At 48.6% G+C, this 27,358-nt stretch overlaps 9 protein-coding genes and 1 non-coding gene across 10 annotated transcripts; 5 read left to right on the plus strand and 5 right to left on the minus strand.

Moving 5' to 3' along the window:
• Nucleotides 1–2,335: 2,335 nt before the first annotated feature.
• On the minus strand, nt 2,336–2,478 carry HO173_002159. The gene has a single exon. It is a non-coding gene; the product is annotated as a tRNA-Leu (tRNA).
• Nucleotides 2,479–2,808: 330 nt separating this feature from the next.
• HO173_002160 (uncharacterized protein) lies at nt 2,809–4,196 on the plus strand (the record flags this gene model as incomplete). Its single annotated transcript, XM_037304094.1, has 7 exons — nt 2,809–2,900; nt 2,948–2,961; nt 3,028–3,047; nt 3,116–3,225; nt 3,284–3,615; nt 3,668–4,139; nt 4,190–4,196. The coding sequence occupies 7 exons, from the start codon at nt 2,809–2,811 to the stop codon at nt 4,194–4,196; spliced, it is 1,047 nt and encodes a 348-aa protein (XP_037168889.1).
• Nucleotides 4,197–4,381: 185 nt separating this feature from the next.
• On the minus strand, nt 4,382–5,344 carry HO173_002161 (uncharacterized protein; the record flags this gene model as incomplete). The annotated part of the gene is made up of 4 exons (XM_037304095.1): nt 4,382–4,399; nt 4,550–4,955; nt 5,079–5,194; nt 5,300–5,344. The coding sequence occupies 4 exons, from the start codon at nt 5,342–5,344 to the stop codon at nt 4,382–4,384; spliced, it is 585 nt and encodes a 194-aa protein (XP_037168890.1).
• A 512-nt stretch (nt 5,345–5,856) lies between these two features.
• HO173_002162 (uncharacterized protein) lies at nt 5,857–7,030 on the plus strand (the record flags this gene model as incomplete). Its single annotated transcript, XM_037304096.1, has 4 exons — nt 5,857–5,915; nt 5,969–6,495; nt 6,548–6,641; nt 6,688–7,030. The coding sequence occupies 4 exons, from the start codon at nt 5,857–5,859 to the stop codon at nt 7,028–7,030; spliced, it is 1,023 nt and encodes a 340-aa protein (XP_037168891.1).
• A 471-nt stretch (nt 7,031–7,501) lies between these two features.
• On the plus strand, nt 7,502–9,091 carry HO173_002163 (uncharacterized protein; the record flags this gene model as incomplete). Its single annotated transcript, XM_037304097.1, has 4 exons — nt 7,502–7,827; nt 7,887–8,302; nt 8,372–9,003; nt 9,068–9,091. 4 exons carry the CDS (start codon nt 7,502–7,504, stop codon nt 9,089–9,091), a joined length of 1,398 nt encoding a protein of 465 aa, XP_037168892.1.
• A 1,177-nt stretch (nt 9,092–10,268) lies between these two features.
• HO173_002164 (uncharacterized protein) lies at nt 10,269–11,690 on the minus strand (the record flags this gene model as incomplete). The annotated part of the gene is made up of 1 exon (XM_037304098.1): nt 10,269–11,690. One exon carries the CDS (start codon nt 11,688–11,690, stop codon nt 10,269–10,271), a length of 1,422 nt encoding a protein of 473 aa, XP_037168893.1.
• A 3,073-nt stretch (nt 11,691–14,763) lies between these two features.
• On the minus strand, nt 14,764–16,481 carry HO173_002165 (uncharacterized protein; the record flags this gene model as incomplete). The annotated part of the gene is made up of 3 exons (XM_037304099.1): nt 14,764–15,253; nt 15,302–16,346; nt 16,439–16,481. 3 exons carry the CDS (start codon nt 16,479–16,481, stop codon nt 14,764–14,766), a joined length of 1,578 nt encoding a protein of 525 aa, XP_037168894.1.
• A 1,712-nt stretch (nt 16,482–18,193) lies between these two features.
• On the plus strand, nt 18,194–20,751 carry HO173_002166 (uncharacterized protein; the record flags this gene model as incomplete). Its single annotated transcript, XM_037304100.1, has 3 exons — nt 18,194–19,212; nt 19,267–19,526; nt 19,577–20,751. The coding sequence occupies 3 exons, from the start codon at nt 18,194–18,196 to the stop codon at nt 20,749–20,751; spliced, it is 2,454 nt and encodes an 817-aa protein (XP_037168895.1).
• Nucleotides 20,752–21,605: 854 nt separating this feature from the next.
• HO173_002167 (uncharacterized protein) lies at nt 21,606–24,035 on the minus strand (the record flags this gene model as incomplete). The annotated part of the gene is made up of 5 exons (XM_037304101.1): nt 21,606–21,657; nt 21,805–22,012; nt 22,231–23,417; nt 23,477–23,911; nt 23,971–24,035. The coding sequence occupies 5 exons, from the start codon at nt 24,033–24,035 to the stop codon at nt 21,606–21,608; spliced, it is 1,947 nt and encodes a 648-aa protein (XP_037168896.1).
• Nucleotides 24,036–24,320: 285 nt separating this feature from the next.
• HO173_002168 (uncharacterized protein) lies at nt 24,321–27,020 on the plus strand (the record flags this gene model as incomplete). The annotated part of the gene is made up of 2 exons (XM_037304102.1): nt 24,321–24,374; nt 25,686–27,020. 2 exons carry the CDS (start codon nt 24,321–24,323, stop codon nt 27,018–27,020), a joined length of 1,389 nt encoding a protein of 462 aa, XP_037168897.1.
• Between the last annotated feature and the right edge of the window lie 338 nt (nt 27,021–27,358).

Raw genomic sequence — 27,358 nt, forward strand, 5'->3', positions numbered from 1 at the left:
ATTGACGATATAGATATTACTATTATGAAGCTCGTATATCTCTTTTTCGCTATGGTCTATGATATATCGATATCGGATATAACGTTTACATCGATAGCTTGTGAGTGTCTTTCTAGTGTCTTTCTAGGTCTTTGAGTATTGATATGTAGGGATAGAGAAACCGTTTTGAGAGTGGGATCGATAAAAGATTAAGAGGTATTATATGGCTTTTTATTGCTATTCGCTTAATAAAGTAAGTATCGAACTCTTTAACGTATAGAAGAGAAGTTTAACGAAGCTCTTTTATAAGTTTATTTTTCTAGAAAATATTAGCGAAGTATTATTAATAAGACGGTCTTCTTATATCTTAATTTAGACTTTTTATTAATCGTTATTAACTATATAAAGTATAATTCTCTTATTAAAGTTTTAGCTACTTAATTTATAGCGAAGATAACGATAAAGAGTTTATTTAGTCTTATATGAAGTTATCTTTCTCTATACTTAACTTTATTTAACTTACTATCTTATAATTATTATAGCCTATATAGAGCTAATATATATATCTATATCTCCGATTTAAAGCCTATATCCGAGCGTTTATCGTTCTTATATTGTTATTTATTTTATAATATAGTTTAGCCTTTATAATAGTGATCTATTTAAGAATTCTATTAATCTATTATAATCTATCTACTCGAGCTAATACCTCTTCCGATACTTTATAATTAATGAGAGGATTACTAAGAGCTTTTCTAAGAAAAGATGATAACAGCGTTAGCAGGCTTCTGGATGTTGACATGGTTACCACACTGACGACGATATTCGGTGTCGTGAAAACATTTTGATCGAAACATTTCTACATATCGATGGCCAGATCTTTAACCCTACCAATGTCAACAAACTAGAATTGTCTGACAGCTTGCTCTGCCACTAGAGTAACCCAGCGCTTTTCAACGCCGAATTTTTGAATTCTCCACGACGTGGCGCCTATCTCTGACTCTCTCACGGTTCCTGGCCTTGTACCCTATCTCAAATACGTAAAAAGGCACAGTGCTCAAAATTCTCGTTAATAGTCTCTGCCCGTCTGCATCCTTGATTTTACCTTTTTTTCGTAGTTACCTTTTTTTTCTTTTTTTTTTTTTTCTCCGCGGCGTTCTCTTTCCTCGGCTTGCCTCGTTGAAAGACTGTGGAAAGCCAATCATCGTGGAAAGCATTCAGATCACGATGAAAATTACAGATTATGTGTTTGTGAGTGTACATTTGAATTCGTTCATATGTTGTTATCACAATCAATAGAATCTCTATCTCTACAATACCCCCTATTCTTCTTATCCGTTTCATGAACGACTTGACCCCCCATACCTATCCTCTCGCTCACTCCTTCTACCTTCACATCAAATGAGGTTCCTACGGCCCATAAGCTCCCGCTAAATGCGTCAATCCTTGCACTGCATCCGCCAACATCCTTCAAACGGTCTCCAAGCCAGGTTTCGACAGCAAGTGCAGAAGGGATAACGGCCGGCCATAAACTCTCTCCACCTTGCCGCATGCGTACAGAGGGCCCGATGAGCTCCGATTGCGGATGTGAGCGGGCGTCCGTGCGCGTTTCACGCATGCATTCGAAAATGAGTGATTCGTTGCGGCTGGGGGAAGCGGACGTAATGTGTGAATACGATGGAGACGAACTTTTTCAGCAATGGGGTCGAGGTAAGAGGTTAGTGGGGGTTCCGAGGCTGGCAGGGAGGGTAACTATTGAGGATGCATTGGTAGTGGAATAGGGACGGTTAACGGGATTATGATTTACTCGAGATCATCGGGCTGCTCTGTGGTCGGAAAGGGAGAAGATGATACAATCATGAGAGGGTCTGCTGCGAAAGCACAGCTGTCTAGATAGCTTAGAATGGCAAAGTAAGAGATAAGGAGCACATGGGTCTTGGTATATTGGTCAGAAATTGGGGAAATACAACCCCAATGGAACGTTGCCAAGAGTTTCATGCCTATACCATCTCTAAAACTCTGTTGCTTTATCGCCTTTTTCATCTCAACGCTTCACTCTTTCCCCCAGGCAACATGCGTGCCGCTGATGATTTGAAGAAAGATGACCGCGAAACATTGTGTGAAGGAGGTATGCTGACCGCAAAGGAGGAAGAAGACTTAACCCAAAGCTTCCTCCGTAGCTGTTATGAGAGAAAACTTAGGCAAAATTGAGAGGTGGTCGTATAAATTGTGTTTCGCAATTCGTAATAGTAGCTGAAAGAAGAGGGGAAAGCAAAAAAAGCAAAAAAATATATCGTATACGATATTGGCTAAATCACAATCAGAACAAGAAATATAAGATGATATCTTGAGGACTCACAGAAGCGGGGGATCGAACCCCGGGCCTTCCGCAGGCGAACTCTTGATAAGTGCAACTACGAAGAAATTAGAATCCGAAGACGATGGCAGCAGATAATGGAGTAGCCTACAGCGGACGCTCTACCACTGAGCCACATCCCCTACTGAAGATCAAGAGTTAGCTCCTATTGCAATATTCATACCTACTATGTGTCATGGCAAACCTTGGTGCTGCAAACCTGCAGTAGTCTCGATAGTCACCCTAAGGCTCAATTGAGTAAAGCACTCCGAGTGGATTTGGCGGATACATCACTGGACCCCTGGTCAATGCCAAGACATATTCGCGTCGGGCCGAGATTTAGCTTGCGAATAATTGAACGAAAATCAACAAGTCAAGCTTCCTACAGAGATTGTGTAAATACAGTTTCCTTGGCTAGAAACGTCGCTCAAGTTGGAGCATGCAGTGAAATTCGATACATTCACCCTCACAACATGTCTCAGGGGTCCAGTGTCATGCCTGTACCGACGCAGGCAGATGATAAAATGGCTGGTATGGATCATGCAGAGGTTCATTACTTCAATAGGTACTGAGCTTTCCACGTATGAGGTAACTCATCCTGACCGCTGTTAGTTACAATCACCATGGTACTTATCGGGCTCGTCCTTAGGCTTGAAGAGCATGCACTGACAGCTCTGTTCCCCACATTTAAGGCATACATGAAGAAATGTTGGTACGCAGGTCCTCAAACTGACCCAGATTGCTGTGAGGTATTCTACTGACGCTATGCGGTATATCAAGAAAGATGAAGTCCGAACCAAGTCATACCAGAATGCGATCTACCAGAACAAACACCTCTTCAAAGACAAAGTCGTCTTAGACGTAGGATGTGGTACAGGGATTCTCAGCATGTTTGTGCCCATTACCTCCCTCCTGCAAATCGCCTGGAGATTCACATTGACCTGTCAGGTTTGCGGTCAAAGCTGGCGCGAAACATGTCATCGGAGTAGACATGTCCACGATCATCGAAAAGGCACGAGAGATCGTTGAAGCAAACGGGATGACATCGAAGATATCGTTACTACAGGGAAAGATGGAGGAAGTGCAACTGCCTTTTTCAAAGGTCGACATAATCCTTTCTGAATGGATGGGCTACTTTTTGCTTTACGAGAGTATGCTTGATACCGTCCTCTACGCTCGGGATACTTATCTCGTACCTGGAGGCCTGATCTTCCCCGACAAAGCAACTATTTTCATGGCTGGTATTGAGGATGGCGAGTACAAAGACGAGAAGATTGGATGTGCGTTGACTGGGAAAATTTGAATAAGGGTTCAGTGCTAAGCTGCGCATAGTCTGGGACAATGTCTACGGCTTCGACTACACGCCTTTAAAGGACACAGCCTTGACGGAACCACTGGTGGACACGGTAGAAGTCAAAGCCTGCGTGACCGACCCCTCGAGGGTGTTCTCAATCGATCTTTACACCGTTACCGCCGCTGATCTTGCATTCCAAGCCCCGTACGTTCTGAACGTTAGGAGGGTCGACTTCATACACGCCTTAATCGCTTGGTTTGACATCGAGTTCACCGCATGTCATAAGCCAATCTCGTTTTCCACTGGTCCTCACAGCAAGTACACTCACTGGAAGCAAACTGTCTTCTATCTGCGAGATGTTTTGAGAGTCGAGGAGAACGAACAAGTAACAGGCCTCTTGACAAGCAAACCGAACGAGAAGAAGAAGAGGGATCTTGACATCACGATCTCTTACGAGCTTCAGACAGACGATGAGAGCAGGTTTGCCCAAGGAAATCTTGATTACAAGATGTAAGGACACTTCCTGAACATCAGACGGGCTCTTTACTGATATTGTGCAGGTGCTGATGATCTGAGTAATTGATCACTAAGGCACTCTCGAGGATGGATAAATGGCCGTGTTCGTCATTTTGATGCAAGCATGCATAGCGATTTTCATAGAGGAATGACAAGCTGCAAAAATTGAATTGAGATGATGTGCGGAAGAAGGGTTTTGGTCAGACCACTTTGACGGCCATCAAAGGCGTCTTCATCTACAGTGCCAACAGAAGCTATCATCGATGACCGTTAGTAATCCAAAGCCCAGTGGATAGATATATGTGGTTAACAGAGGGCCAGCAGCGACATATCCACAAAGTCCGCTACGCCGAATTGTTGCGGGCAACTCGATGATCTTACACCGACCATGCCGATACTCATACCTTCTCATTTGTACTAATCTCGTCCGTTGTGTTATCCTCTCCTGAACGCAATCGGTCTCGAACTCTCATCAGTGCTTTACCGAGTAAATTCTCTCCCCAATTACCCTCGTTCGCCGCCGCATTCGCAGCGCTGTAGCCCACTCCCCAAATTTTATCGTACGGTGACGCCTCCACCAACAACCTGTCGCCTGTCTCCAACAGCATCTTCCTCGGATCACCTTCTTTTGACTGGGTGAATTTCCACCAATTTCCTTCTTCGACAACCTTCTCTCGCTTCGCATTCCATTTCTTGCCGTCAAACCCTTTTACCTCCCTTCCCAAGGCCCTTTGCTTGCTTGGTTCTGGCTCGAGCGCAATCTTGTCGGCTACATCTTGATTATCGAATAAGATGGCCTTGTGATACATCCTGGCTTACAATTCCATAGTCAGTATTGCCTACGACAGTTTCTGAGGGGCACATCAAGCCTTGAAACATGTTTGGAAGCTAAGGACTCCTGAGACAAGTCTAATCGACGGGAAAGATACGTACATGTATTGCTCAGCGGTGACGAACGTCATTGGTAGGGTGCCGGTGGAGGAAGGTGCGGTGAAGGCCGACGGGTACCATTGGGACAGGAAGCCATAGGGGCTCTCAAATTCGCGCCACTAGTAGTTCTCGGGCTCAGCGTTTCATACCCAAGACTACAAAGGAGTCGTGAGACTCGGCACATAGTATCAAGTAGGATAAGAAGGATTGGAGAGGTAGCTTACGAAGAAGACGGGCCCGCCAGCGGAGGAGATGGTAGAAGATGCCATGTTGTTCAATGGCACGGAGAATCTGGTTGAATGGGGTTTTCAAGTCAAATGGGCATTGGACTGTCGAATCATGCAGGAGGAGAAGTTGTTTAATACGAAGATGGAAAGTGGTGTTCAAGGAGAAAGTGTTTGAAGAGGAAGGAAATGGTGTATCAGACAGCTACGAGTTCCTGCTCACAGGGAGTCATTGAGAAGCTTTCAAATGGAGTCAACACAGAGATTCGCTCACATTTTTACGGACTCATATCGAAGAAGACTTAGCTCGGCTGAAAAGAGAAGCCTCTTATGCAACGTACAATTAGATGTAATGTTTCGAGGGTCAAGCGGAGAATAGTCCGGCACCACAAATGCCTCGGCTGCGGGGAAAACTCTTCCTCCCCGCAAAGTCGTTCCTTCAAGACTGCGCGTCCTCATGACTTTGCTCCATCGCTTCTAAGGCTTCTCTTTCTAGCCAAAGCTGAATTTCTGAGATCCCGGGATAGAGGCTTTGCTTTGTACATAGACAGTCCAGTATGAGTGGCCCCGGCGCGGGATTCGAATATCCTTCCCAGGAAGTTTCCTGGCTGAAGCGGTACGTTTTTAAGGCTCTGTCGAAGGACAGCGAGAGCAGCTGACAATTAGCAGAGATGTCTTGTTGTTTGCAAATAGCATCGGCTGTACGGCAGATGAGCTTCAGTTCCTCTATGCATGTCTCGACAAGTGCCACCAGAGGTATCTGCTTACAAGACCAGGAACTCCATCCTTCTTTCCAGACTTTTCCAACATACCCTGTAATACTCCGTACGATAACTGTCATGCCCATGACTCTAGGGACCAACTGACAAATTTGCCAGCCTTCAAGCACACCGACCAAGAGGTCATAGATTTTTACGCCCGCTCAGCTGCAACGCCCATACCCAATGTACCCAAATTTGATAGCCGCCGTGTGGTCGATGGTCAGCGGTCTATGAAGTTTCTTAAGCCCTTGCCTCCTACAAGCGTAGGCAAGAAATTTGAGCTGCGGTCCAAAGTTCTTGGCGTATATGACAAAGGCAAGGTGGGGACCGTAATCGAGACGGAGACGGTACTTGCAGAGAAAGGTGGAGATGTATACACCAAAGCTGTAGGCAGTGCGTTCTTCGTCGGACAAGGCAATTGGGGTGGGCCTAAAGGTGAGGATGAAAAGTGAAGCGAGTTTCACCAAGTGGTTGACGAAGAGAGAAGGTCCAAGTACAGTAAACTACCCACCACCAGAAGGGAAGAAATCGGACGCAGTGCATACTCTGCAGACAGCCAAGGAATCTGCCCATCTATACAGGTGAGATGCTTGCTCTCATCTTGTTAAAGGACGACTGACATCTTAGACTCAATGGCGATTACAATCCTCTCCACGCGACCCCAGAACCAGGTCAGGAGATGGGATTTGGGGGTGCCATTATGCACGGACTCTTCTCGTGGAATTCTGCTTGTCACGGCTTACTGCAGACGCTTGGTGGTAGTGATCCTGCGAATCTAAGAGAGTTTGAGGCAAGATTTGCAGCACCGGTAAAGCCTGGAGACAAGCTTGTGACAGAAGCTTGGAGGACGGGTGAGGTCAAAGATGGATGGGAAGAAGTAAGATTTATCACACGAGTGGAAGGGGGTAAAATTGTTTTGAGTAACGGCAGGGCGTTAATGCACTGTACGATAACAAAAAGCAAGCTCTAAAAAAATTTATCAGTGGGAAGATGTAATTTCAGGAGTTGAATATCTTTCTCGACAACAGACTGTAGAAGAGCAAACCAAAAAAAAATCGATACCAGGGAGACTCGAACTCCCAATCTTTGCCACCGGAAAGCAACGCCTTGCCTACACATCATTTAGGAGTCAGCATCGCTTCACCAAGGCGCAAAACCTGAACTAATGGCATAGTACTGGGTCTTGCGGCGTACCATTAGGCCATGGTACCAGTTTATAGTCCAATATCCGAGTTATTTCACACATTTGGGGAATTAAAGTCCAACTATTTACTTATATATTCAACAACAATTAGCCACGAAGAGCTGACTCGTAATCTTAGCGTGACTAAGCTAACAGGCTTGGCACTTGAATCGACGTCAAAGTCCACCCAGCATCGATCTACGACAGCTTCGCTACCTATCCGAGTGTTTATTCCAGTAATCTGAATCTGCCGCCATCATGTCCACACTCGAAGATCTCGATGACATGGAGAGAGAGGAGAAGGAGGAAAAGAAGGACGACGGCGACAAAGATGGCAAGAAGCCTGATCAGGACGGTGACGCAGAGATGAAGGACGCGGACAGTGATAAAAAAGGAGAAGAGAAAGAGGAGGACATATTCGACCCTGAGATCCTACATTCAAGCACAAGAGACATCATCACGCGGCGGCGACTTCTTGAGAACGATATGAGGATCATGAAGAGCGAGTTCCAACGCTTGACACATGAGCAAGCAGCGATGAAGGAGAAGATTAAGGATAACCTAGATAAGATTGAGAATAATAGGTGCGTCTAAGAAGCGTACGGGTCATCCTAGAATCTACGGTGCTGATGAACGCTTACAGACAGCTCCCTTACCTCGTCGGCAACGTCGTAGAGCTTCTGGATCTCGATGTCGAGAAGGAGGCCGCGGAAGAAGGTGCCAATATCGACCTAGACGCAACTCGCATTGGCAAGTCCGCAGTCATCAAAACCTCCACCCGCCAAACCATATTCCTCCCTCTCATCGGCCTCGTCGATCATACCGCTCTCAAACCCGGGGACCTCATCGGCGTCAACAAAGACTCATACCTCGTTCTCGACACCCTACCCGCTGAATATGACAGTAGGGTCAAGGCTATGGAGGTCGATGAGAAGCCTACAGAGAAGTATACCGATGTAGGTGGTCTAGATAAGCAGATCGAGGAGCTTGTGGAAGCTATAGTTTGGCCTATGAAGGAAGCGGAGCGGTTTAAGAAGATTGGTATCAAAGCTCCTAAAGGTACATCACCTCCTTCCTATGCTTGTCTCCTGCCAAAGCCTCCATAGCTGACCAATCCTTTCCCAACAGGGGCGCTAATGTACGGCCCCCCGGGGACCGGCAAGACCCTCCTCGCCCGAGCCTGCGCCGCCCAAACAGACGCCACCTTCCTCAAGCTCGCGGGCCCCCAACTCGTCCAAATGTTCATCGGCGACGGCGCCAAGCTCGTCCGTGACTGCTTTGCCCTCGCCAAAGAAAAAGCCCCCTCAATCATCTTCATCGACGAGCTCGATGCCGTGGGCACTAAACGCTTCGATAGCGAAAAGAGCGGGGACAGAGAAGTTCAACGAACTATGCTCGAATTACTCAACCAACTGGACGGCTTCGCATCCGACGACCGCGTCAAGGTCCTGGCCGCCACCAACCGCGTCGATGTGCTTGACCCGGCGCTGCTGCGTTCAGGACGTTTAGATCGCAAGATCGAGTTTCCACTGCCCAACGAGGAAGCCCGGGCACAGATCTTGAAGATCCACAGCCGAAAGATGACGGTAGATGATGCGGTCAACTGGCCCGAGCTGGCGAGAAGTACGGATGAGTTTGGGGGAGCGCAGCTGAAGGCTGTGTGCGTTGAGGCAGGGATGATTGCGTTGAGGAAGGGGATGGTGAAGATTGGGCATGAGCATTACGTGGATGCTATTGCGGAGGTCCAGGCGAAGAAGAAGGTGAGGCTTCCTTGGCTCGCTCGGGCCTCTATCGGGTGAAAACACCATGCTGACATAGCTGTAGGACACGGTCAATTTCTACGCTTGAGAGTGGTGAAGATCGAAGGGATCAGCTTCGCTAGGGTCTGGCGGAGGGAGATAGACCGCTGTCCATACATAGCATGGCGATGGCGCGCAGGGTGTACTCGATATCCTTGAAACCAAGCATCAAACGAGACTGCGAACCCTTCTGTGGGTTTTCGACCTATGACTGTCCTGCCCCGTTCGACACGTATTCTCCAAGAGATCGCCTCTACACAGTACAACCAGCACGGAACCCACAAACGCTGTTGCTAGAGGGCCAACCAAAATGGCTCAAAGACAAGGCACAGTCAGTTGGAGCTGGATATCACGGCAGCTTTCACCAAGCATGTAATCAATTTCGTGGATCGCACAAAGATTTTCCTTCAATCTAAATTTCTAAACATCTGCCGTAGGTCTGATACCACATTGCTAACTCCGCTTTCGCCTCCGTCTAACACGAAAGACTTTTCCACCCAACGGCCTAAGTACAAGTTTTTGGTGGCCACATGCAAAGCAGCCAAGAAAAGAAGATGCGAGCCTCGTCCCAAAGCTCGAACGAATGCCATGAAAGGGTATCATGTTGTAAGCCCGAAGCTCACTCCGACTCGGAAGGAGTCTTGTGAATGCAAAAAGCCCATCCTAATGTTTTCCTGAACCGTCATGAAACGGGATTTCCTGAGCGAGAGTAGCCATGCGGAAGATGCGATGATGTACTCTGGAATAGAAGACCCGTGATGTCGAACATTAAAAGTCCACCCAAGAAAAGAACGCCGCGATGCTGAAGGTTCCGATGCTTGAACGCCTGAAGAAGTCTATTGAAGCGCCGGCTAGAATGGTAAAAAAAAGAGTCGTAATCCTGAAGAGGTGTTTTGAGCCATATGAACATGTATGCCGGGTCATTATTTTTCCCTGATTCGAAAAACGCCGGACGCCCCCTTTGGTGACCATGAATATTATGTATTGGTGAAAAAATGCTACCGAAATGTTGGCCGCAATCCGTTGTATTAGGTTGTTAGCTCGTGCTCCTCCAAGCGGATTGACGCTGCGTGGTGCAGTGGTCGATATTGTGAGCTAGAGATCAAGAAAGTGAAGGAAGTACGCGTGGAAAGCTCCAGTACCGTCTGAAGGACTGTGCAAGCGGTGGTAGATATTGGCAAGACGTTACTGGACTCATTCGTCTCGTCGAGCAACGCATATCGAAGCTAGCCGACGACTGCCTGAGGACCGTAGCTAGGAGCCATGGAGTAGCGTTCGTAATGTGGCCCACAATAGCCACAACCGCAAGTAATGCCATGACCGTGAGGAATGTATTGCTGGGCATATGCTGTGTAGTAGTTTGACTGCAAGGCGTTGGAACCAAGAACTTGCAGTGGCGGAGGAACCTTCATAGCCGGATACGCCTGCTGCGGTGCATGACCATACCCGAAACCACCATGCGTGTACCATTCTGGTGTAGTGGGACCTGTTTCGGGAGGCGAATAGTCTGTTTGAGAACGCAACGGTGGCCATTGATCATAGCGAGGTATATTCCACTGTGAATGCACATGGTTCTTGTACCCGTTGCCAAGTTGGTGATCAAGGTATGATGCTGTCTGGCGATCTGTTGGAGAGGAGCGCTGGAGCAAAGACCTCTGCCTCTGCACATTGTTCCCGTTGAAGGCGGTCGACACACCAATGTGAGTTTGCTCCAGGGATTCCGCCAATGCTACATCGACCTTATTCGCCTTGAAGGCTTGCCAACGTTGATGCCACAACAGGAAGCCCTCCGGATCGTCGGGATTGATATGCATGTTCCATTTGATGTCCATAAGCCATTCCACCTCAAGGACATTAAGCTCGCAGACTGGTATGCTGCTCACTTCCGACCAGGACCGATTTTGGAAAGTATTGTCATCCAAAAATTTGGAACCAAGCACGAGAGCTGTGGTAAGCATACGGTATACTTGTCCACTGCCGTGATTGTATTTGCCACTATTCGACAGCAGAGTCATCCGCTCAGCAAGGTAGTGAAGTCCAAGTAGGATAGTCGAGCTCGGCAGCCGGGTCGACGAAAGAATCTGTGAGACGTATTTGCGAAAGTCTGAATGCACTGAAGATTCCGAGCGAAGCACACTTCGAGTCATGTCAATGTCTGCAAGGCAGATTCTAGAGGCGTAGATGTCATACATTCCTTGTGCCATCTTGGACACAAAGTCTACCATGTCTTCCATCTCGTAGTCCAAGTGAACCGCGACACCACCCACAGCCTTCTCTTCTTTAGGTTGAGGGACACTTGGAGCACTAGGAGCACGATTGGATCGTCCATGGTGCTGATAATCTTCCAGAGAGCGATCCGGGACTCTGATCGGCGGTAGCAGAGGGACGCTTGATGCAGCGTAAGAATTTGCGGCGCCTTGGAGATTAGCGTAGTTTGTAGGCCCATGACGACTGTTCTCTTGAAGGTAGGCGTGCCGTGAGATTGGCGCGAGGGTGTACTGCGAGTAGCGTGGCAGGACTTCCTGTCCTTCAAGTCCTCCCAACTCGTAGTTGGGAATCTGACCTAGCGTGTGGATTGCAGGAAGCTGCCCGGTAGCATGAGCACTGCTGGGGTATGCATCATAGTGGTCGGGAGGCGTTAGAGGCATCTGTCGTGGGAGTGTGCTCGAGTAAAAGGAAGGCATGATCTAGCAACGGTAGCCAAGAGAGGCCGGAAGGCTGACCCTTAAGACGAAGATATTGGGTACGGAGCGTCGATGACCTAGATACCCCTCGCATTCACCTATGCTAACCTGCCACTGCCACCAGCGCGAAGCACGGCTTGGCGAGGCTTAGGAGAGAGTCCGGTATTCAAACACCTGGATTTGATGTCATGGGGGATTTCAAGTTTGTATTGAAGTTGTACTCCGATGTGTAATCTAATTTGATGGTGGTAGTCGTGGTCGTGAATCGTTGTTTAGAAAGATATGTCGTCACGCTGAAAGTACAAGATCGCTAAAGTTGAAAAGCCTGAAGGAAAGGGAAGATGATGATTGGAGGATTCTCTGCAGTGTGTTGTTAATGCGGAAGCATGCAGTGTTGCAGATTCTTTGTCGGTTCCTTAGTGATCAGGATTGACTCAAGGAGCCACAAGTCTTAGTGAAAAGCTCGTTTAGCTTGAGATGAGTTGTCGAAGTCCTATCAAGCAGATGTAGAATGGTGCAGAAGGGGGGAAACCTGGTGAAGGTTCTAAGCGTGCAGAGCCATGGATCGTAGCCTGATGGACGGAAACCGTGTGATAGGAGCAAGCAACGGAGGTTCAGCTGCCAAATGTGCTCTTTGTGGTCTGATGCTGAGACCCAATGTCAACCGGCAATAGACGGATTGGATGTAATTGAAACGCTGGATGCCAATTTCTTTCACACTTCCGGAGAACTGTCCCAATTCACGTGTCAAGACTCCAAAGATATTGGCAAGTACAGACAGGATATTTTTAATGTCGCAGCGGAAGGGTGTTGTTTCTCTATGTCTGGCAGGATGTGATTCGGCAAGGAGGGAGGACTGGAGTGTTGTTTTGGGGGGGGAAATTAAGAGTAATCTCTTTAAAGACCGCCTTCCGCTCGGCGGGTGTTGGAATAGAGCGGGAGGCAGGAGAGCGTGTCGTGGTAGAAAGAGAAGGTGGAGGTGGAGGTAGAAGTGGAGGTGTTATGGCACGAGGAGAGGGATGAAGGAAGAAAAGAAAAGAAAAGGATTGGTGTGGTGTGGTGATGACGATGAGCGGTGATGGAGGAGGAGGAGGCAGCGATTTATTTCGCCAAGTCTCAAGGGGCGCCCGCCAAGCCAAAAAAAATTAATTAAAAAAATTAGAAAATAAAGTTCGTCCCGGTAAAACATGCCGCCCGAGGGCCGAACGCTAACTTCGTCCAACTGTCCCCTCGGTCGATTGAATATTAATTTGCAAACAACCACTGTCATCTCATAGACGCAACATCTGCAAGTCTAGACATGTAAATACTCTCAATATTACTAATAGCTTCTCTAACATTCTAAATTCTTGTTAGGCCGGCATCTCCCAGGATATCGAATGTATCTACCAACGATGCATCTACCAACGATGCAAGCTTCTATTCTCTCACACCTCTATCTTCACCGACTCCCTTAGTCCCTTCTACGTCCCCATCAGCTAGCCCTCGACAAATACCTACCGTTCCTTCTCCATCAGCGACAGTGCAGGAAGTACAATGTTTCTTTAGAGACTGTTTCCTTGCATTTCGTCCGTTATTAGATCAAGAAGAGGCGGAGATGGAAGCAAAGAAATTAATGATTGATGGTGTTGGCCTTTACACATTCTCTGCAGAGGTATTTCGCGATGAGTTCGGTCTTTCAGGACGCGACCAATCTATGATATTGTTGATATTTAATGGATACTATAGGTATGTTTTTAAGTTATATCTTATAAAAGACTTTATCTCTTATCAACTGATATAGACATATGGCGATGTGTTCGGTCATGAGGGCAATCTTGATATCTTAAATGGAGTTTGGCTTGTAGTTATATCTATAAAAACTTTATCTCTTATTAACTATATAGCATAGGCAAAGTCCTTTCCTTTTCTCAGATTTCTCCAAAAGGTCTTTGTTGCCGTGGCTGCAGGAAATGGCATCTATCAATTCTGGAAAGACCCCAAAGAAAAAAAAGCTCGCAGTCACATATATCTTTGCGGCCATCACCACCTTCGTTTCCTTCGTATACCAATTCATCTCTACTGGATGGGTTATCGAATCAAAAATTTGGCCAGAAAAATTCAAAGTGCGAAACCCAGCAGAAGCAGCAGCAGCAACTCCCCGGACACCATGGTGAAACAGAAGCATGGCAGCCTCAGAATGGCGTCAGGATTCGGCGTCAATATCGCCAAGACATAGATTAAGTAAATAAAAATAAAATCGAACTCAACACAGAAACATTTGCCGGATTACAAATGCGAGAATAATCAAATAACTTTCTCTTGAAGGGGCGGCTCCTTCAGCTAAGTAACTACTATCTATCAATCAGTCAGTCAATCAATCAATCAATCAGGCAGGCGTTGGTAAATCAACAATGGATCATGACTGTTCTTGCCAGCTATCTATCTGCTCAAATTAAGCCTATCGGAAAATCATTATTCGTGTTGAGTAAGGTAAGGTAGACCGCCTTGTCTGACTGCTTATAATATTACCGCTACGGTGGGAGTCACAACCAGTGACTTCGACTCCTTGGTCCTTTCTGGGACTTGCATCCGAGAAGAAGATCTCGACTACGAATACGAAAGCTTCACAGATTTGCACATAATGAGAAGAAATCCTCTGATTAGAGTACATTATGGTAGAATTGGATTCGTGGCTTTTCGGATAGGCTTCAGTCTCGAAGCTCCAGTGACATTGTGACTTCTTGCCAGTACCCTCAACGACTAGACAACTGGTCGGACCAGAGCCTGGCATGCGTGGTCTGTTCATGCGTTTCGTCAGTGAGTAAGAGAATGAAGCTGATTGGCACTGCATGTCTGACTTCGGCTGATACATAGAGTCAGACACGGGGAAGTGACGATTCGAGTATGGCTTTTCCCCGTAGTCCTAGTAGAGCTAAGGCTCCCGTTTCCATACAAGTGTCCTGCAGCTAAAGGAGAACCGCTGCGTTTCCGACATCAGATGAAGTCTTTCTCATAGTACATAGCCAGGTTTCTTCCTAGGCAGAAGTAGACCTACTCAAGTGTTGTAAGTGATTCGTAGTTGCGCTCGAGCTCCATCGTCCTTGTCCGTGCCCCAGCGTTCTTTCCATGCTTTCTCCACTGCCCTCGCCTCAACGAACGCTTGACGGCAACCTTCCGGTAACTCGGCAAGCAAATGCTCCGGCAGACGAGTCAGCTCCGTTTCTTCGTCAGGTCCTGGATATCCCAATACTGATGCAGGGGGAGTTTCGAAGTACGTGTCCGAGATCATGAAGTTCCGTGTGAACACTGGTGCGATATCTGGAAAAATTGTATTGGCCGCTGGTTCGCGGCCATCGGATAAGTGCCCGTTGATCTGATCAGCTGCAGTTGGCGAAGTTCTTGGCGTTGGCGATGTAGGTAAAACCTGCTCCCACCGAGCGTGTGTCGGCTGCATGATCTTGGGATATTGCATGACATTGGTGTGGACGTCGTATACGCCGTTCAAATTACGACGACGCTGGGCCGCGAGAGAAGAATTGAAGCGGCTGGCAAAGTCAGTCAGGGATTTGAACTTGAGAGCTTGTGCCTTTTACCTAGCTTCTCGGGCATGCTCGAACATCCAATTTGCTCCAGTGACAATGATCTTGCGCTTTTTGCCTTCAACGGCTTTGCCATTGACTATGGGCACGCTTGGTGCTCCTGTGTGGTAAACGGCGCTTGCCCCATGCCACGCAACAAACTTGTTCTTGTCATACTCCTCGCCACCACCCGGTAGATCGTCGTCGGGATTGGCTAGTTCACCCTCGACATCCCCGTTGGCACGTGCTGTAGCCGCCTGATAATCATCTGTGATTTTCTTGCCACCAATTATAATTCTTGCCCCAAATTCTCGAAAGACAGAGCGGGCAGTGACAACGCCAATCGCCCTTCCCTTGTATGAGTGAGGAATAAGGCCTCGCTCGATCAAATCTTTCTTGGCCTCTTCTGCAAGGATGATCTTGTACAGCTGTTTGTGTTTTTGAAAAAACAGGTAGCTGTCTCGAAATCCGATGCATCTTGCGGGCTCAGTAGATAGCATGTAAAGCCGGTCGCCCTTTCCTTCGATTGAAAATGTTCTGACGCGATATTCTCTGCCCCCCTTGAGGTGTCCGTTCACATCGACCTTCTCCTCGCCCTCAGAGTCCGGGGGCAGCTGTACTTCATCGTCCTTGACTGGGGCCATATTGCCTTCCTTGTCCAAAGGTACTTGCGTGACATGTGACGGGCCTCCTCTTGGCTTACCCCATCTACCGCCTCCAAAGCCACGTCCACGCCAACCTCCTCTCTTCCTCGGCGTTCCTGCTTCCGATCCGGTATCTCGTGACTCCAACTCATCCGCTGCACCTCGACGACTAGATCCTCGTCTGGCAGGTCTTCCGCGCTTTCGAGGTTTGAGTATTCGTCCAGGATTGGGCGTGGAGAGGCGAGAGCCCGCATCTGATTCGGCGGCTGGTGTAGCTTGGCCGTCTTCTTCCTCCACTTCTATTTCATTCTCCTCTTCATTCTCACTTCCATTTTCCTGAACACTTGCTGCGGCTGAAACTGGTCCATCTACCATTTCTTCGTCAGAGATATCAGGCGCTTGGGGTGTTGTTATTCCTGCCAACAATTTGTCAGCGATGTGTGAGTGGACCTCGTATATTACTTCGTATGCTTGACAGTATTTGTAGAGAAAAAAACTTCATCCTTACTTTTCGCTGCTCTTGCAGCTTGTGCCCGAGATGTGCGGACCATGACTGTCACTTTCCAAGCTTTCTTATCGCTCTCACACAAGTACGTCAAACGCTATGTGTAGGTTATGTTGTCTTGGCGAATTGTGTTTCCTTGCTGACTAATAGGTGGATTTAACCGGGGATCCTCCAGACACGCTAACGTACTGTCTCCCCCCTCCGTGAGGAGTCTGATAAATTGGATTTCCTGAAGCTCTTGTGAAATATTTATTAATTGGCTCATGCGAATATTCAGCTCAGCTCCTGCGAATTGTACACCGGTCCGAAGTACTTTACATACTGCCCAAACATGCCAAACGCCCCGCCCGTTGGTGTTGGACTCAGTGCCCCGCGTAGGCCCCAGAGAGCCTTTTGCGCCTCTTGCCGTGCTCATGAAAAAGCACGGGGAAATTGATGGCGAAATGATACTTTACTTTTACGTTAGGCTAATAAGTTGTTGGAACAGATGTTGTAAGGTAACTGTAACATATGGCACATGGAGATTTCAGGCGAGTTGTATGATAGTTATCTTATGTTTGTACCTATGTATCTACCTCTGAATTCTGCTCAAGATGGGCAAGGAAAGCTTTTAGCATCTCTGTAAGGAGGAGTACTCTACGACATGATGCCAATTGTAGACGTGCAATAACTTCGTCCTGCACTCCTGCCAGGCTTTGCTGGAATTCAATTTATTGGGCGGAGTATTCTAGCCAAGTTGGAACTTCTTAACTTCTTCCCATCGAATCGGGCGCTTGGAGGCGAAAGTTCGGAGAGATCCGAGCGAGAGAGAGAGAAAGAGAGATAGTCCAGTCCCGCCCGTCCTCATCCAAAACAACCCCTCCCGCCATACGGAACTTACTCGCACTCTTTCTGCAACGGCAATCCAAGCTCGCTGGCAGCGACCAAACTGGAGCAGATGGCTCATCAACTGAACACTGATTACTTGAGGCGAAAACTGCTGAATCCACAGAGGCGAGTCTCCTTCCCTGCTTCATCACCCTCGCTTTTCCCCCCATTTTCCTTTCGCCTTTGCCCCCGCAGATCCAGCATTTCTGCAGCTTTCATTCTCGTCAATCTCCAGCATTTGGCCCTGAGAATTGGCTTACTCTCTGCCATTGCTGTCGCAATTCATATTAACTGTATCAACCGATGGTCTTACCTTCTAAGTCCCACATGTCATACCTTATCACTCTCCATGACTTCGGGGGTTTATTAGCATCAGAGCTCCAGGAGCTAGTGCAGATCATCTGGCTCCCGAGCTTCCCTGCCAGGCCAGTGAGCCGGACGAAAATTGTTCCCAACACCACATATCATACATAATCCCTCGCCCCAGCCTTTTCTCGCCCGTCAACACGTCTCTCATCTTCGACCACGACTTTGCTTACTCTACTTTCCTGCATCTTCAACACAATCACCCCCAATGCACATTTCATATCTGCGAGCCTTTGCCACATCAATCTTCGCTCGCCCTCCTAAAGCCTTGTGCTTTCATCATTCATTTTCGTGGAATAGTAAACATCAGGACAGCTACTAACACTCACGTTGGATAGTCACTCGGACGATGAGACTCATAGTATAGGATCAGCACCGCCATCCGGCGTCGCCACACCTCACCCGGACCCAACTGACAAACGATTGCCCGGAATATTGCACAGCTATTTTGGACAGGTTCGTGAAAGGTCTTTCACAAGTCCCAGCAATCCATAATATCCCTTACTTGTCTACTTCGCGCATAAAATGGAAGTTTTCTCGTCCAAGCTCGGTCGAGGGCTTGCGGGTGGCGCTTTGCCCACAGCTCCTAGCTCACCTGGCGAGCAACATGGGACAGATCCGCAACAGCCCTTGCTCTTACCATCCCAGAAACAAAAGCAGGATCGAAGACGTAATTCCATGACCGCCCCTGCGTACCCAACGCCGCCAACTTCATCCTCTTCTTCATCTTCAACACGCAAAGTGAGCGAGGCTGGCAGTGATGGCAGCTCCCAAACACGTGATGCTGACACGTTCAATTCCTGTCATCCTCTTCTGCAACGGCAAGGATCTGGGAGCAATATTTTGCCAGTACGCACCCGCCGACAGACTGCCGGCTTGAACCCCCTCTCCAGCATTACGACGAGCTCTTCTGTTAATGCTGCACACATTTCGAACCCCACATCCTCTCGTTCATCATCGATACCAAGCACCCCAACCTCGGATACACCTGGCAAATCTGCACTTTCTTCTTTGACTTCACACCTGGAACTCACAAGGCTAACTGATCACGCGGCTTCGCCGCGTAAAAAGAATACCCCTCCACTGAGCCCACGAGCGCTGTCGAACGATGACTCAGAGTCAGTCAGACAAACCCCACCTACCACGGATCAGGGCAATGAAAAGTCCATCGTGAATGGAGCTACCGCAGCGCCGACACCTCGGTCATCGCCCCCTGTCGGTCCTCCGAAAGGAAAATTATCAGTAACAATAGCAGGCGCTCGGGGTTTAAGCCCCAGTTTCAATCCATATGCTGTTTGCGCCTTCGAAGAGATCGAGTCGATTGCCACCGGCTATAGGCATGGAGACGCGGAAACAAAACCCGGGGCAAGAAGCAGAGACCAGTCTGCTGGTGGTGTCCCAATTAAAGCACCCAATGGCGAAATGGGCAGGTCCATGGCGATCCCGATGAAGAGTCGGCAAAGTAGCACGACAAGTCTCAAAGACCAAAAGGAGTTCAAGAATGGTAGAATCACTGATCCCATATGGAATCATGAGGCGCTTTTGTAAGAATCTCTCATAGCCTCCATCCTTTGCTTTTTGCTGATAGATTTGGACAGTGATGTCCTTGGGAAACATTCTGAGGTGAGCATCAACGTTTACGACAGTGGGAATCACGAAGCGTTTCTGGGCCTCGTGAAGGTCAATCCGGACGTATTCCATGGGAATAAGAGAGTAGAGGGTTGGTACAGACTGGAAGCTCGGGACCCCGAAGAAGATCATGTCTCTGGCGAGGTCCACCTCGACTTTTCTTTTCAGAAAACGGACAAGACAAAGTTCGGACCCGAGGATTTCCAGATATTGAAACTGATAGGCAAAGGTTTGTTGGACGTATTACTCAGAAATATGCTGCTAATTTAGAATTGGCAGGTACCTTTGGCCAAGTTTTTCAGGTGGTGAAGAAGGATACTGGGCGTATCTATGCTATGAAGGTCCTTTCAAAGAAGGTTATCGTGCAGAAGAAAGAGGTGGCTCACACACTTGGGGAGCGCAACATCCTAGTCCGCACAGCAACAGCTAATTCCCAATTCATTGTCGGACTCAAATTCTCCTTCCAGACTCCTACCGACCTTTACCTTGTTACGGGTTTCATGTCCGGCGGTGAATTGTTCTATCATCTCCAAAAGGAGGGCAGATTTGACGAAGGCCGCGCAAAGTTCTACATTGCCGAGCTCATCCTGGCTCTTCAGCATCTACACCAATACGACATTGTATACCGCGATTTGAAACCGGAAAATATATTGCTTGATGCGAATGGACACATCTCACTTTGCGATTTCGGTCTGTCAAAGGCCAACCTTACCAAGGACCAGACCACCAATACCTTCTGTGGAACTACAGAATACCTGGCTCCAGAGGTATTGCTCGACGAAGCAGGATACACCACAATGGTGGATTTCTGGTCCCTTGGTGTGTTGGTATTCGAGATGGTCTGTGGATGGAGTCCATTCTATGCCGACGATACGCAGCAAATGTATAAGAACATTGCGTTTGGCAAGGTCCGCTTTCCCAAGGATGCTCTGAGCACAGAGGGAAGGAATTTTGTCAAGGGCCTGCTCAATCGAAACCCGAAACACCGACTAGGCGCAAAGAGAGACGCGGACGAGCTCAAGGAGCATATCTTCTTTGCAGATACTGACTGGAACGCAATGATGAACAAAATGGTCGTGCCGCCCTTCAAGCCCAAGCTTAAAAACATACGCGATGTGTCCAACTTCGACCCGGAATTTACCAATGCCCTACAGAACTCTTCTTCACTGAACGAGCGTGCAGCAGCGCTAGCTGCTGGTGCCATGCCGGCCTCGACTCCGCTCTCACCAGGCATGCAGGCGAACTTCAAGGGCTTCACTTTTGTCGATGAGAGTACCATGGACGAACAATTCAAAGGTCAAGATCTGGAGACGATGGATGAGGATATGGAGGATGATGATGGCTGGACACAGCTGCCCAGCACGAAAACTGATCGAGGGGACCGCATGAGTGGGATCATCAAGACCACGTCTAACGATGATGGAGTTTTCAACAATGGCCATTTCGACATGTAATGACTTGGACGACAATGAGCTCAAACGATGGACGGGTTGATGGGACCTGTCCTTGGCTCAAGGGCCCGTGCTTTTTACATGCCGATGCCTTCTTGCTGCGTGCCTCCTATTGCCTTACGACTGGGGGCAGGAGGGTTGTCTGCTATTTGAGCGAGCGCTTTTGCGGGGGTTTTCTTTTGCATGGCAGGCGTCAGAAGCAAGCATGAACGATGGGCACGAGATCGAGGAAGAGATCGCAGTGGAAAAAGCCAATGCATGCTGCGATCGCTGTACATATTGTGATTCTTGCTCTACCTCTGAAAAGACAAACTGAACTCTGCAAACCATATTCTGGCTTCGCCGTAAATCAATGTGCAAATCAGAGCCGGGAATCCTCCAGGATGCTCGAGTGTTCTTTCAGGGGCTAGGATGACGGCCCATGGTGTCGGGAAGGAAGAAAGGCGAGATTCGTAGTCGATCTCGATCTCGAGGCTTCCGACTGGATGGGGTCTTGAGAGAGCGCAACGTCACCCGATCCGTAGCCGTCGCCCCCGTCAGCGTCTTTCGGCTTCGAGCTCAAGAGCCAACGGGGAGAGGAAATAAGGGGCGGGCAGCTGGGTCGACTGAGGGGATCGGTCGGGTCGGGTCGCGGGTTCCCGTACGCGAGAGGGTCGCAGGACGAGGCGGAGGAGGCACAGGCTGGAGTCCCTGGGCCCCGATCAGGTAATGGTTAAGGATTGAAGGGGTCGAGACTCTCGGCTCGAGTTCGGTATATCAAAGGGGTATAGACTTTATTCCAAGCTGGCTCAATCTCGCAAGGTTACTAACGAAGTAGGCCATGATCCAAATGGCCCCTCTCCTTGACGACTCGTTCCCTAAAAGAAATCCAGCAAATCAACCCTCCGATACCTCGGCCTCTCAGTATGTCTGGATGATTTCGAAGTCAGCATGTCTCTTCTGGAATCAAGATATGAGTTGTGGGACAGGTCCTGGGAGTGCGTTGTCCTCACAGAGGTTTTGGAGCTCAAAAATTTGCACGAATCCGGCAGAAATGGCACGGAAATGATAACTTACTGCCACCACTTGTAACCCCCCGGGTTACTCGCATTCCACAACCCTCTGCACGAATCCTTGAACGCCATCTCATCCCTGCCACTAACCACATCCGGAAAATCAATCCACGCCTGATCACTCCCGGGTACATCGGGCTCGAGACTGTAATCGATCTTGGAGCCAATCTCGCCGATGAAGCCATTGAGATCGAAAATCTCATGCACGAAGTCTACGCAGGTTTCGGAGTCAGCATGGTTCCTCTCACGTGACAAACCGAGAAAAGAGGCACGTTTGAGGAGTAGAAAATGTCTTTCGCTGCCGAAACATAGCCTTTCACCTAAGTAAGAAGATAACTCTGAAGAAAATTGTAGCTTTCTGCTCTCGAAACAAGGATTGTGACCCTAATTTAAAACCGAACAGAAAGGATTTACTCCGAAAGGTACGTACCTTCTTCTTGCACGACGACTTTGAACTGCACGGTGTTCCATGCCTCCTCGAGTCTTAGCTGGGCGGCGCGGCGGGAGGTGAGAAGGCTGTCGGGCGCCATGGTGTGAGCGTTATTAATGCTGTTCCAGTCACTCGGCAGTTCGATCTGGGCTCTGGGTTTGCAGAGAGCCTGGAGCAGTCCGAGGTGATCTGAGGGAGCTCTTATTGTACGGAGCCGCGGGAAGCCTTTTGCCCTAATGGAATCTGCTAGGTTTACGTTCGCAGAACCGGGAACGATGATTTCCCAGTGGAGGAACTCGAGCAGGTGAGATGCGATGATGGGCAGGATGGCTATTTCTCCTTCAGCAACTTCGGGTGAAGTGTCTTGTACCAAAGTGAACCGTCTGAGGTTCTTCAGGTGGAGGAGCAGATTCGAGATGGCCGATATGTACATGACGTCTAGGTTGATTAATGAGAGATTGCGAAGAGAAAAGGCGTTTGTAATACGCGAAAACTCTGAGAGGCCCCAGAAAGTGACCCCTTCGAGATCCTGGAGACGCAGAGAATGAAGCGCTGGCAGATACTGCAGGGTATAGTCGTCAAAATCGTCCATATCGAAACTCGAGATGCACAGGTGTTTCAGGGCTGGTAATCGATGCAAAATCCCTGGTCCTTGAACTCTGCGTGGATCTCCATGGTTCTTGATACTCACAAAGATGTCCTTTTCTAAGATTCCAAGGCCAGGGGAGTGAAGGAACAACGTTGTTAGCGAAGTCCAAGCATGATGGAAAGAGACGAATGATTCCTTCTGCTCTGGATCCATTAGACCAGGAGCCAGTTGCTTCTGACTCCGCTGGGTTATGGCGGCGTTTTCTCCAATCAACCACATCTGCTCTTTCAATTTCTTTCGAGTTGACAAGGCATGGGTTAATCGATCGAATTCATGACCATAGACGGGATAAAAACCGACTAGCCTCTCAAGGTTGGGACAGGCCATGACTAATGATGCCACTATATTGATCATGTCTTTCCTCAAGGGGTCACCCTCGGCTTGAAGGCAAGGGACCTTGAGCTCGAGGACGTGCTGCGCAAGGAAGCTTCGTTCCCGCAGTGTCCGCCTTAACAGTTTTAACCGTACTCCAGTCTTCATTTTGTATTTCTTCATCTGTTCCTTCGAGTCGGGTCCCACAAGATGTATCCGATCATACCTACGAACGTATTAGCCGCATGCTCCTCCATTTTGCAACGGCGGGCCGCATTTGCTCACATCCGCTTGACAACAGCTTTGTCCCATGCTCTGCTGGTCAAAGCAAGAGAGCAGAGATCTCGAAGATGACAAGTTTGGCAGCTTTGCGACGCTGGATCTTCGTGGAGTACTCTCAGCTGTTGTAATATGCAGTCGTAAATCTCCAACGGCAGACCTTGGAAGACTGGTCGGCGAAGTGTTTTAGGACGTAACTGTAATTGGCTTGAGTGGGGCGATCGTCTAGAGACGAGTGACACTGGAGTGCTTGGGGCGGTTGAGTATGTATAGGTGGTAGCGGAAGATCCAGTGCTTTTCATACTTGTGAATGAGGAGATTGACATTCTCGGAGATTGGAAGAGGTTCATGTCTGCACCTTTGGCATCTGATGAGAAGGAGGTCCTTGGCGGCGGGATCGGTAGGCTTTGAGCTCTCAATGCTCCGAGGGGCCGGCGGGACCTGAGTTGTACAAATGTCAGCTTGTGAGAAAGGGTCAATTGAGGCTCCGGATTGCCAACCTAGACGCCAGAGCATCGTCAGGCGCAAGACGATCTTTGTGTTCTAAATAGATATCCATTGCCATTGAGCGACTCGACATACATCGAGGAGGTTCTTGAGAAGGGTAGAAAAGATAGGAGCTACAGCAGGATATGGGAGGGATGTTGGGATGCTATATTTTTACATAGCAATACTAGATGCAAGACCAGGAAGAGTAACGACAGGTATGAATGATAAGGGATGAAGAATACTTTAAGTTAAGAGGACTTTGGAAATTGAGGTGGGATGAAGAATGAGGGATATTTGACGCCACAGTTGAACCAGTTGGACCGTTCACCAGCCACAATAACTTTACTGTATTCCAATTTCCATGGAATTTCCCGGAATTTCCATGGGAGATCTACAGTGGGAGAGTGGGAGAGTGGTACGTATACCCTGCACCATCCTACTTTAAACATCCTTGGATATTCTTGCCGCAACGGTCGCAGACTAGGTGCTTAGCTTCCCGGCACGTCGGTGAACACAGAATATGTACGATCTGTTTCTACACATACCTACTATGGCAATTGTTGATTCCACTGTCGTTATGAGATGCTTTAGTTGCCTGCACCTGTTGTTGCTGTTGCTCCTCCCCTCCTCCTCCTCCTCCTCCTCCTTAATGTTGTGGATGTACCCTCTCTTGAGTGTGTCTGTGGACCTGATAGCGGTGATGACTCCGTACGGATACTTCTTGCGATTTTCCACAATATTGTTTCATCTTCACTGACGTGAGCTCTTCTTCTAGCCCTTCTCTTCCTCCACATTGCGATCCTGCTCCTCATTGACCCCGTTGAGATGTAGATGATTCAAACCATAGCCCTTGCCCTGAGACTTGCCACCGGGCGTTATCCTGCTGAGTTGCCCATGGTCTCGACAAGTGCTACTTCGCAGACGGTTTCAACGTAGGCTTCGAACCGTCGTAGGTGTAGCTGTCGTTTACCTTGACCCGATAATTTATACGACCCAGGGTTTTGCATCAACTGGGAAGTGTGAGCAGAGCCACATGCAGTCGTGTTCTGTGCATGGCGAGAGGGCTGTTATTAGCCAAACCACCACCAAGCTCAATACTCTCCAGATTAGCAAAATATTCCTATGGCTTACTACCCTTGGCAATCTGCTTGTTCTTGGATTTGGTCTTCTGTCTGAGAGGAACTACTGCAGGGCTGCTCTTCGCGCCAGCTCCAAGCTTCTCGGTCTTCAGAGTCCCTCCCACCGTTGAAAAGCGGCTTGTGGTCTATCTAGGCCTTGCCCTATGACTTTTCCATCATGCACCATGATGCAAACTCGACAGTGAGACCTGCTCAAGGCAGAGATACAGGTATCAGTCAGTGCGAGGAGACATCCTTCCCTTTCAGTATGTGTAGTTGAACGTGACGGACAAATTTGATGTAGTGTAAGATTGAGAACTTGGTCAGTAGTGAGTCAAACGGCGACTGAGATAACTGTTTTTGTTATTTCCCTGATGTCCTTTTTATACGAGTAATTGAAGGAATCCAGGTGTGACACTATCGCGAGAATTTAAACCCTGAGTTGCCAAGAGCCCGCCGCGACCTTTCCGGGTCTTCAATAGCTCTCCTTGTCGTCAAAGACCAAGACATTCTCTACCTCCTCTCTTCTCAAGCTGGCCTTCCCTTTTAATGCGGGGTGCTCAATTATATCAGCTGCAATATCTTGTTGACTTTTCATCTACTATCAGAGTTCCCCCATCTCCTTCACAATTATGCCTACCGCAACCGAAGGCTCTCAATCCCTCCAAATTCCTGCTCTTCCCAGCGAGATCCTCATGGTCGCGGAGACACAATGGCTTTTCACCGAAGCGGAACTCCTACAAACGCCTTCAATCCTCGACGGACTGGCCCCAGAAAAAGAACGCGAGAACCGAAGCAAGGGCGTGAACTTCATCCTCCAAGTCGGCATAATGCTCAAGCTACCTCAAATCACTCTCGCCACAGCCTCCGTCTTTCTCCACCGTTTCTACATGCGGCATTCAATGCAGATTTATCACTACTACTCCATGGCCGCAACGTGTCTCTTCCTGGCCTACAAGGTCGAAGAGTGTGTCCGAAAGATGAAAGAACTGGTAGTAGCGTGTGTAAGAGTAGCGCAGAAGGATCCTCACAAGAATGTGGACGAACAAGACAAAGAGTATTGGCGGTGGAGGGACAACATATTACAATATGAGGATCTGTTGCTGGAGGCCATCTGCTTTGATCTAAGCCTGGAGCCGCCATACAAGACGCTTTTCGATCTTCTCATGCAGTTCGAGCAAGGAGATAACAAGAAGTTGAGGAACGCCGCCTGGGCTTTTGTGAATGACAGTTGCCTGACCACACTGTGTCTGCTCTTCCCAAGCAGAACGATCGCCGCCAGCGCCCTTTACGCGGCTGCGAAACACTGTGATGTCGCTTTCCCGGATGATGCGAGGGGAAGACCTTGGTGGGAAGTCATTGATGTTGACGTAGGTAGCATCCGCAGAGCGTGCAATTACATGGCTAGTATTTACGAAAGCGGTCCAGCGAAAGCGGGCAAAGAGAGTGGGATGTATGAGCGGACTCCGGGAAATGGGGACGAGCGAGAAGACAAGACAAGATCCGCAGGGGTCAAGATCGAGGATGGTCGAAGCTCTGGGGGTAGTAACGACGGCCTCGCTTCACCTGTGGTCGTTTCTCCTGGGGGCAGCCAAGCGGGAGCCAAAAGAGGACGCCAAGAAGAAGGAGAGGCGGAAACAGAGCAAGCACCGTCCGTAAACGGTGCCGGTCATGAAGCGAACGGGCACGCCATAAACCAAGACGGTTCCAGGAAGAGGCAGAAAGTCAAGGAGGAACCCTCTCGGAACGGCTTTGCTCCACAACCGGAGCAAGGACCTATTCCACATCGTCCCACTACTGCTCCAAATTCCGAGCAGCCAACCGACGCCGCTCAACCGGATGGTGCAGCTGTTGCACTGGCGCGGGATACGAAGGTTGGAGTCGGCTTGGAGAGCCCCAATCTGGAGGAAGATGGCAGTGAGGAAGGTGAAGTGGAAGCATAATCTACACCATGGTAGGGGGAATGACGAGCAGAAGTGGGGCACAGCGCAACGGGTTCGATGCGGTACTCAAGATACCCAATGTATGGGCAATTTGGAATACCCTCGAAACCCTAGAGTACTTGATAATTCAGCCAATAGTGCAGACTGTTTCAACAGCAGTGGAGCCCTTGCGAACCTTCCCCGTGCATCGTGGTGCGTACTCCCAACACTTAGGTCTGCTAGTATGGAATATGGCAGTCGTCATGTGCAGACTGCCTACCTTGCCGCTGTCATCCCTTACAAACAATGGTTCAGGCACACGAATATTCAGGCACAGGTTTGCACAGTAGCTTTTTACT

Source organism: Letharia columbiana (genome assembly GCF_014066305.1).
Source record: "Letharia columbiana isolate WasteWater2 chromosome Unknown Sc0000004_s0, whole genome shotgun sequence".
NCBI classification, from domain to species: Eukaryota; Fungi; Ascomycota; class Lecanoromycetes; order Lecanorales; family Parmeliaceae; genus Letharia; species Letharia columbiana.